We start from the raw sequence: 10681 nt of genomic DNA, 5'->3' as shown, positions 1-10681 counted from the left end.
TAATATACTCAGACACACAGACTTTAAACTAGATCAAAGGCGTTCCCTCGATATTGGACCCTTTGGTGCTTACCAAACTCTTAATTTTCATCTCCCCCGACGAAACTTTGGCCCTCCCACAGAAAAAACTTTCTCACATTACATCACGGCCGAGTGGAGACAACGAAACGAATCCGTGTAGGAATCGTTGGCTCTAAATGGACATCGTTTAATATTGATGAACACATTGTGAGAGTCCTTTATGATGGGAAAGTGACGTTAGAGTTTGGTTGCTGCCATTCGGCTTCGGCTTCTGTTGTGTTTCAAGTGAATATTTAATTAAATTGTTTTCTAATAACCACGCGCAACTGTGTTGGTCTGGCTGCACGCGTCAGGACACGCGGCCAGGACAATCGAGCCGACCAGGACACACCTTGTTGTGCCAACAACATTAGCAAGGGCGGTGCTTCAGCGTTTCGCTTTCAAACGGGCCCAAAAAAAAAAAAAAAACGGAAAAGTAAAATAAAATAAAAAGGAGCAGAACCACCCCTTTGCTGCTGCTATTGCTACTCTGGCATATCCTTCCTGGGTGTCCTGGTTAAACTGCTCGTCCTTCTATGTGCTTCTAATTTTCCAAATTACGCACCATCAATCATCGCAAGTTGCGACACGAGCTTGACGAACGTCGATTGCGTTGGCGTTGCGTTTCCCAATGATTATGACGTCGTTGTCGAAGTAGATGCCAATGCCAATGATCATGATGATGATGATGATGATGATAATGTCGCTGGAAACTATGGCAGCCCAACCTGCTAACCCCAGCTAAACCACCCACCAAATGACCCGCCAATCAACAGCCAATCCCTGGGCGCTGGCACTTGAAGCAAGCGACGCTGCGGCAGCCGCAAGAAAAAAATTAAATTAAACTTCAAGTGGCCGCAATGTTGCGTGTGTGCAACAACAGCAATGTATCGGCAACCAGCAACAAAGGCAACGGCAACGGCGGCGATGGCAATTGCGATGGCGATGGCAGCAGGTCCTTGCAACTCATGCGTTGACTGTGGGAATCCAGTGTTATTTTTGCTTTCGCTTTTGTTTTTGCAATAGTCGTTCTTGTTGTTGTTCTTCGATTCCATGCTGCCATCGACGTTGTTGTTGTGGTTGTTGTTGGCATTGCTGTTGTCCAGGGCAATTAACGCTAATTGCGCTTAACCGTAAGCCGGACTTTTGACTTTTCAACGTGTTTTTCGGATTGTGCGCAGGATTTTCCCAATTTTCTCGAGCCTAAGTCGAGGCAATATTTTTGTTTTGGCTTGACTCTTTGAGAAAACATTTCAATCCTAATAGTTAAACAAACAATGCATTTACTTGATACCGGAAGCGCTTGTCTTCAAAAGAGACTCTTTAAAAAAAATGCAGCCTCAAATGTTGTTTGAATTTTTGAATAAATATTACAAGCATTTATATTTCCATATTATAATTTATATAATATATGATAAGGTTAAAGATTTAATTTTTAAATCATTTAATATATTTAATATAATTTATTTTCCATTTAAAATATATAATATATTAGTTGAGCAAGCCAATCTCTGCTCTTAACTTAAAAAGTCTAGTGAAATCGTCAGACATATTAATTGAATGGCTTTACCAATAGCCATTCGAGCCTTAATTAGGTTTGCACTTCAACTAATGAAAGAGCTCATCAGAATGGATGGATGAGGATAAGGACTTAAGGCTCAGCATTGCAGTGCAATTAAGAGCTCAATCAAAATGACTGTGTGGCCTGCCTCTCCCAAATTACATTTATGGAATTATTATTGATGTTTGGCATTGACCACCAATCAGCCCATAGCACATCTCCAATCCCATCTGTCCCCACTGCCCCCCTCTCAAGCCAATGGCATTTCCAATTTTGTTGAGTAGCTGTTGCCGCTTGGACATTTGGCTGACCAGTTTGATTGAAACGCAGACACAAAATCACAAAATGCTGGCAGGCAGCCATTATATATTTAAGCTGCTTCCGATCTGTATAAGTATGTACATAGATATTGTACACACACGCTCACACACACACACACATACGGGGTGCATGCGAAATAACCCATACCCAAGGCTTTTTGCCATTCCCATTCCCTCATATTTTATATGTATTATGTACATAGTTGATTTGCTTGCTGCTCGCTCAGTTTTTGAACTTAACATACACACATACACACATAGAAAGAGATTCACACGCATGTGGATATTTAGAGCATTTGGATATGGAGAAGTAACGATGCTTGCGATTTCATTCATGTGCAGAACTATGCGTCTCACCCAAATCATCATCATTGATTTGCAATGCCCAAAATATGTCTGTCTAATGATGAGGTTTGTTGCTGTTGTGCTGTGCCTAACTACCAAACATTCGTCCATATACTCACACACACACACACATCTATATCTGTCTGTGCGTGTGTGTATATGTATAAGTGTGTGTGTGTTTGCCATCGTTTTTGGAAATATTATATGCTCATACCTCCGTTTTCGAGTAAATTGTGTAAATATTTGCGCTCGTAAGTGGATTGGAGATGGATGAGTTTATCAACAGCATAGTCGACGTCGCAGCGGTGGCTGCCTGCCTGCCTGCCCCTCCTCTTCCTCCAATTGCCTTGCCTTTCCAATCCCCATCATCGGATTCATATGCGTAGCCAGCTGGCTGATTGCCTTTGCCTGCCGCTATCTATCCGACTTCGGCATTCCTCCCGATGCTAACTGCACTGCAGCCCTTGATAACCCTTGGCTATCTTAAGTTTCATAAGACAACTCGGTCATATACAAATCATTCCTTTAAGGGTGACAACCAAGCGAAAGTATATCCATGCCAATAGTCTTACCAATGTATCTAATACAAAACAAAAGACAGTAAAGCTCACCCAGACTGCAATGAACTGAAACTACATTTCGCACATATCCGAATAAATCGCATTATAGAGATCAACTGCAAACCATATTGAACCAATTATGGTAAGATTTAGCTCGACGAAATTTAATAATTTGAAATTATTTTTATTTGGATTTTATGTATATAACCTAATGTTATTTATAAATATTCAGAAGTTATCCCAATTATAACTATGAATATTAAATTTAAATAGATACATCATTAAATTCATCATAAATTCAAAGAAACCTACTTTCTCTTACAAATACAAAATGTTATATTTCTTGATTGACCTATTTTTTAATTATGGAATTATGGTAATATGTCATAAATAACGAAATGTTACATATATTATAGTACTTTGTCATAATGATTTATATACGTTTAGTTAACATAAACAATGTTCCGTTATCAAATAGCCTTTATAAGGAAATCAAATGGATTAATCCATTGCTTATAAAATTTTTATTGCTAGGACTTCGACTAATAGAGTCAACACATAATTTCATGAAGAAACAAGTTGTGCTCATCCAACAAAATTCAAATTTAAAAAGTTCTATCTAAATTTATTAAGCTACAGCTAATTTATATTTAAAAAAGATAAGGAGAGCGAAAGTGCAAAATTTAAAAATACATAATTTTTGGTGTTTCCAAGCACACCCGGACTTAAGCAAAGAAAAGGAAGAAGACATAAAAGGCGACAGGAAATAATATCGTTATATAGTATTTATGGAGTCTGTGATTAATATATTACCCAATCTATTTAAATTCTCTGTCAACATAGATTAAAATGTAGCGATAAAAAAAAAGAGTGTAACAAAAATATTTAAAAATTAATTCCTAAAACCAGTATCAAATTCCAAAAATATTCTTGCATACTTTTAGGATCAGAAATTTTTTAATAGTGGTAAAATAGTGGTTGCACAGCAAAACAGTGCTAGCAAGAACACAAACCAAATAATGGAAAAATAGAGGTCGCACAACTATAGAACGAAACAATATACCCTAAACTGTGAGCTACGTTATTCGCAATACACATCAAACTGTGTGGTGCAATTCTTCGCTAATCTCCAAACCGTTTCTTCACAACTCTCCACGCATCAATTGTTGATAGCACGGTTGCCACTTTTGGTACAAATGTACCAAAACGGGTTCATTTTTTATGCGTTGGTACATTGGATCACTGTTTCACGTTTTGGTACATTTTTAATATGCGGCCATAGCAGACATAGCGGACATAGCGGACATAGCGGACACAGCGGACAGAGCGGACATTGCGAACATAGCGGACATGGCGGACATAGCGGACATGGCGGACATGGCGGACATGGCGGACATGGCGGTCATGGCGGACATGGCGGACATTGCGGACATGGCGGACATAGCGGACATGGCGGACATAGCGGACATTGCAGACATGGCGGACATGGCGGACATTGCGGACATTGCGGACATGGCGGACATGGCGGACATGGCGGACATAGCGGACATAGCGTACATTGCAGACATGGCGGACATAGCGGACATTGCAGACATGGCGGACATGGCGGACATGGCGGACATGGCGGACATGGCGGACATGGCGGACATAGCGACATAGTACATTGCAGACATGGCGGACATAGCGGACATTGCAGACATGGCGGACATGGCGGACATAGCGGACATGGCGGACATAGCGGACATAGCGGACATGGCGGACATTGCGGACATGTAGCGGACATGGCGGACATAGCGGACATTGCAGACATGGCGGACATGGCGGACATTGCGGACATAGCGGACATAGCGGACATGGCGGACATGGCGGACATAGCGGACATAGCGGACATAGCAGACTGACTGACGAAAATTACAAATGTTGAGATCTTAGATGACCCCACATTTTGTTGATCTTGGTCGATAGAGTTCGTCCCTGCGATCCTATGTGCACGGTTGCCACTTTCGGTACAAATGTACCAAGACTGGTACATTTTTTATGCCTTGGTTTATTGGATAACTTTTTTACATTTTGGTACATTTTTAATATGCCTGTTTTAGTATTTAAATTTTTCATAAAATTGTATGTTCACATATATTATTTTAACAAATGGCTCTGTTCCACCAGACACAAATTTTGTATCAGTTAGAAATTGAACCATGACTAACACTGGTAAATATCGCATACAGTCGATTTGCGATGACAATTGACTGGATAATTGAGAAAATATGTATGCGCCAATGTAAGGCCCACTACGTAAACAGTTATTTCGTGTGGTACATTTTTGATGAAATTGGTACATTTTTTCCAAATTTTGGTACAAACATTTTTTTTGGAATGGCAACCGTGGTTGATAGCTTCGCTGAGACAGTTTGAGAGCATTTGAATGACGAAACTGATTTTCAAAAAGGTCAAGCAGAGAATAAAAACATGTGCGCATCAGTTAAAAAAATGTTTAATGCATGAATACGAGTCGGTAAGAATTACAAATATTCACACTACATTAATATTCAAAGTACGTTCATTCGTTTAATTAAACTATCTAAAAACTATCACAGGCAGAACAGTAATTACGCGCTACAGACTTAAGCTACAAGTACATATGCTACATATGGTTACATGATATGGTAGCAGCTCCATCCACCAAGACGGTGGCGCCTTCTTGCATAACTTGCATTTAGGAACTATATGGTACCCTCCTATGTATGTGTGTTATTCCACCAGCGTTGCCTATCGACTCGGATGATTGAGTGGCATGTTGAGCTCCCACAGTTTCATATTGTTGTCAAGCACTTCGTGGAACCAGCTCTCCTTCTGTGGATCTTCCCTGAAGACAACATTAAGTGCCTTCAAGTCCAGCTGCAGGATGGCATCGTTGTCCAGCAGGCTGTCCAAAGATCTCAGCAGCGTGCTGTTGCCATGCAGCTTGAGAAGGGTCACATACTTGACCACGAAGTACTCAAATTGCAGTTTGCGACGTGCCCAGCGTTCCACTGTTGCATTAGCACTCGCCGACCGTATCTGGCCCAGATGTTCGGCAAACCACGGCGCAAAATAGTTGTACAGATCGATTTTGGATAGTGCATTCAAGCCTTTGCTCTTCACCCGATCCTTCAGCATTTTGTAGTTCTTGCGACTGTACACAAATACCTGATACAGCGAGTTTCCCGTCGTATACGAGTTCACATAGTGTGTGCCAATGGATTCCATGAACCGCACAGCCGACGTTAGATTGCCAACCTGAAACTGTTGGAAACGCGCTCGAACATCCGGCTCCAATGGCTGATTGATCGGGATCTCGGAATTCAGTTTTCCTGTTTCCCTGAAGCGCACAACTCGCACCAACACGTAGGAGTAATCGCCCTCGATGAAGGAGGTGTTGATGCCCAGCTTCTTGGCCGCATTGTGAGGAAACCAGCCACCGGTAAATGCTTCCCATGGCTTGTCCAGATGCTCAATGGTAAAGTCACGGAAATATGCCTGGAACAGTTGGCGACGATTCTCACAGAATTCCATGTGAAAGTCGCCATGGAAAATGCCTGGCGTATCATCTTCATGGCTCTGCGCCAATGCACTCATGTTCTGCAAAAGAACAAAAAAAAAAAACAAAAACAAGAGAAAAAACTCTTTGAACAAAAATAAATCAAGCTTATGCGGAAATGTCAAAAGATGCGGCGATTAGTTGTGGCATTCATTTGAGAGTCGAATTATGACTAATCTCTTTGAAATCACATTTAAATCCAAGATATACATTTTATTATTGATGAAGCCTTGAACAGAGCTTTATGACCAAACTAGTTTAAATTCTGTGAACCATGTGATGAGCTAACGGTCAACAGAAATTCGTTGAATTTATAATTATACAATATATTTAACGGTTCAACGAAATCTACAAAATGATTGTGATTTCAAATACATTTTTTTGAACATTAAATGACAATGCTATAGAACTTACCTTGTAGATGTTTTTCGTTGGCTCCTTGAATATCCATCGTTCGCTTTCGGCACTATCGTTGTAGGGTATCACACGCATCGAGATGCCCAGATAGCCGTAACGCAAAAATATATTGATCGCTTTGCCAATACGCAGCTGAGACTCGCGACTGCCACTGACCGCTAATACAATCGTTGCCAGTGTCAACAGCCACAGCCAGAGCCAGAAGAGGCGCGGTCGCGGGCACGGGCAGGGGCTGGGGCTCATCGCTCAGCTGTTGTTTGGTCGTCACATGCAATGTGCAGAGTACCGTGGGAGAAGGGGGGGCTGTAATGGCAGAGCGTGAGGAAGCGGGTAGGGTATTGTAGACAAATGTCTTTAGCAACCTTACAACGAGCAAAAAACCATCAACAACGACAACAACGAGAAGAACGACAACTGCGACTACTTAGTATATAATACTAACTATACTTGTTTTATTATTTATTATTCGTTTTTTGCGAGCAGTGCTCATATAACATACGCATACACATACATATACACATATGCACACATGAGCTAGCGATAATTTATGCGCTGTGACTGGTGATCTGCAATCTACGGGTAGAGACGAGGTTTCAGCTCTAATTGACCGTGAACCAGCAGCGGCGTTGAACTTGAACCGAGGCAAGGTGATGCTTACAACGAGATGAGCTAAATGGCTGGCTGTATCACCGACTTTGTCTGCAATTAGCCATGAAATATATATAGCTAAATACGTTTCAATTAGATCAGCGACAAAACGTTGTCTTTGGATTGTCCGACATGCAAATTATTTCCTTAAAATATATTTTTAATTTTTCTTTTCTTTTTTTTTGTATGCCTCGCAAAATTTTATAACAGTTTGTGCGCGCCACTTAAAACCAGTTTGCTGTTTGCCGATCTCTTGACTGGGACGAGGAAGCCACAGCAGCAAACAGCAAAGTAGCAAACAACAAAGCAGCCACAACGACAGCAGCAGCAGCAACAAACTGGCACAACAAAAGCAAAACGACAACTGCTAACCACATTGCAACTTGTTGCGCAAAACTCAGTAAAAGAGTGCTTAGAATTAACCATCGTTATCAACGACAGCAGCAACAACAACAACAACAGCAACAACAACAACAGCGGCAGACGTGTTGAACCGGTCAAAACATAAAGGTTAGCCGAAAAAAAAAACACTCGCTGTTGGGTGTTAGCCATGTTCATGAGTCACACCTGTCGCTGTCGCTGTCGCTGCCTCTGCACCTGTCTCTACCATCGTAATGTGGTTTGTTGGACACTGAAGCGTAACATTTGCCAAACAATAAATATGATGACGGTCAAAATGTGAGCATCTCAAGCGAACCATAAAATGTAGGTGACAACAAAAGTCACTGATGCTGGTCGTGCCGAGTTGTGCCGTGCAGCATGATAATGATAATGCCCTAACTCAAAGAAAAACATAACAGAATGAGCATGCAGATTGTGAAAGAAGCTGAGAGAGGCGAAGGCGCGCTTTGAATGACTGACTGAATACTTGAATCAATCGTTTTAAACTCAAACTGAAATAATTCGCAATAAAAACTAAAGATGAATTTGTTAACATAATTTTTGCAGCTTTTTATATTTTTGGGTTTCACTTATGCAAGATCCGTTTTATTTCTGACACGTTGCGAACGCAATGCAAAATTCAAAATACCCTCGGAAATACGTGCAGAGCGCTATCGAGTTTAATCAGATTTAATCACCTTGTAATGCTTGTCATTAAGTGCGATACAATTGGAGTTTAGAACGTCAGCATGATTTGTTTATAATTTGGAATGAACAGATTTAATATTCTACTTCGATCTAACGAGCAGTGACTACCCCTAATGCCAAAGCTCTTTTGTTTCCGCTGCTCCATTGATTTCTGCTGACAGTCTTTGGCAATTGTCAACTTAAGAGCTTAAGACAACTTAAGACACCACAATGTGAACTCAGGCGTACATTTGTATACATACTAATGTATTTATGATATAATGATATAGTGTGTGGGTATCGGTTATAGGCATTTACAATGGCAGCATACGCATAACCTTGTGCGAAAAAGACCAAAAACCCGAAGCCGAAACCGAAACCGAAACTGAGACCGACACCGTCACCGATACAGAAACCCAAACCAAGACCCAAATTGAAAGCCAAAATGATGAACGGACACAACCAGCGAGTTGTTGATGCCGTGCAAATGAATCAAAAATTCAATGCGCGCGCTATGTTGACGATTGCGTCCGACTACTTTGTCAGTCAGCCAAGCAGATCGACAACGATTCGACGACGCTGGCGGAGATGAGGCGACGAAGAGGCGATGACGATGGAGACTACTACGACGGAGTCATCAGCTCAATTGGAGATTCTTTATGCGCTGTTTATGCGCTCTTTTGTGGCCGACCTGGGGTCTGGGGTTTGGGGTATGAGTCTGGGGACGACGCGATCGCACGAAGGGCACGCATAAGGTCTGCAGTTTATATTTTTATGACCATATGTGTTGATGTCGTTTTTCGTTTTCTGTGCTTTGCTGCCAGTTGTTTCCTTGAACGGTGTTAAATACAACTTGAGCTTAAAACACTGTTGCCGTTGTTGTTGTTGTTGATGTTGATGTTGTTAGACTGCACACTAGAATTCACAAAACAGCAGAGGCAACATCGAGATAAGCTTTGACACGCACTAAGAGAGCGAGTGAGAGAGATACACTCTAACTTGGAGTCAAACTTAGATTTAGATTTAAAGTTAGTTTTAATTATAGCACAACGAGGCAATCGTCGGCGATTGGTCGGCCAGACGACGACTCGTTTGCCACTGGTTTGCCTTATCGCACAGCTAACTGACACCAGGGGCCAATGCACAAAGCGCGTTTAGCATCATAAAAAACACAAAAAACACACACACACGGACACACAGAAACAATTCTATATTGCCCGATGATGGACAATGTTAAAGGTCAGTCGAGACTGCGAACATTATTCTGAAGGCGATACGGAACAGCAGCATAATCTATGCACGGCCTGAAGGCGCCTCCAATTGTCTTATTGATAAGCGATTTCTTCAGAATTTTGTAACTTTGAGTTGTATTTTGTTGTTTTAGTGATAGTTGACGTTGAAATTGCGCGCACTGTTTACAAGTTTTAAGTTTTAGCAACAACACTCAGAAATTCCGGCTGCCCAACCACACACACAGAAGCGCTTCAGGTAAACGTTGTATGTACATATTTACACCAATACATACACTTACACATACACAACACACGCACACACACACGTGCCTTCCAATTGCAATTAAAAAGCCGGAATCTGACGTCGTCGACTTCTCTAAGCACTTATAATAGCACGAGCACACTCCAAAATCGAACTGGGCAAGTACACGGCGCACAACTTCCACCGCGCAGACTCGAAACAAAACTGAAACTGGCAGCCGGTGTGTGTATTGAGACAGCTAGCAGCTAGCAGCTACACGCTACCAGCTACCAGCTACCAAAACTCGATCGCTTGAGAGAATAAGCCGAGCAGCGGCGCAACAGCGCACAGTGGTCTAGAATTGCATTTAAATTCAATGTGAATATTCTTTCGAAATTGAAATGTACGTTATGAAGATTATTTTGAGCGTTTCAAATAATAATATACATTTTAAAATTTATTGATGCTAAATATAAACATATAAAATTTAATTGCTAAAAGAATCTTAGCTTTATAAAAGTGCATAAACAATATAAATATAAAAATATTCTGGAGCTTTTACAGGAATTAAAATTTATAAATATAATAAAGTAAAATAAAGTTTTAAAGTTTCGTAGCTTTATAAAAGTGCATAAACAAAAAAATATCT

The 10681-nt window shown here is 41.0% G+C and overlaps 1 protein-coding gene across 2 annotated transcripts; it reads right to left on the bottom strand.

Annotated features, from left to right (window-relative positions):
- Nucleotides 1-5324: 5324 nt before the first annotated feature.
- LOC133839279 (torso-like protein) lies at nucleotides 5325-10270 on the bottom strand. Of its 2 annotated transcripts, none has more exons than XM_062270705.1 (3): nucleotides 10087-10270; nucleotides 6841-7146; nucleotides 5325-6467 (listed from the first exon to the last, which is right to left on the bottom strand). In XM_062270705.1, exons 2-3 carry the CDS (start codon nucleotides 7084-7086, stop codon nucleotides 5616-5618), a joined length of 1098 nt encoding a protein of 365 aa, XP_062126689.1. In that variant the 5' UTR covers nucleotides 7087-7146; nucleotides 10087-10270; the 3' UTR covers nucleotides 5325-5615. The 2 variants fall into 2 exon arrangements, with proteins under 2 accessions (XP_062126689.1, XP_062126688.1); XM_062270704.1 differs by having other exon boundaries at nucleotides 10093-10270.
- Between the last annotated feature and the right edge of the window lie 411 nt (nucleotides 10271-10681).

This window comes from Drosophila sulfurigaster, chromosome 2R (genome assembly GCF_023558435.1).
Source record: "Drosophila sulfurigaster albostrigata strain 15112-1811.04 chromosome 2R, ASM2355843v2, whole genome shotgun sequence".
Lineage (NCBI taxonomy): Eukaryota > Metazoa > Arthropoda > Insecta > Diptera > Drosophilidae > Drosophila > Drosophila sulfurigaster.
The sequence above is the reverse complement of the archived record's forward strand: the minus strand, read 5'-3'. Positions and strand labels throughout refer to the sequence as shown.

Excerpts from the sequence above, each read along its gene's own strand:
- LOC133839279 (XM_062270705.1), bottom strand. The coding sequence starts at position 7,086 with ATGAGCCCCAGCCCCTGCCCGTGCCCGCGACCGCGCCTCTTCTGGCTC. Across the intron at positions 6,468-6,840 it reads CAACGAAAAACATCTACAAG|AACATGAGTGCATTGGCGCA; the intron begins GTAAGTTCTATA and ends GTTCTTTTGCAG.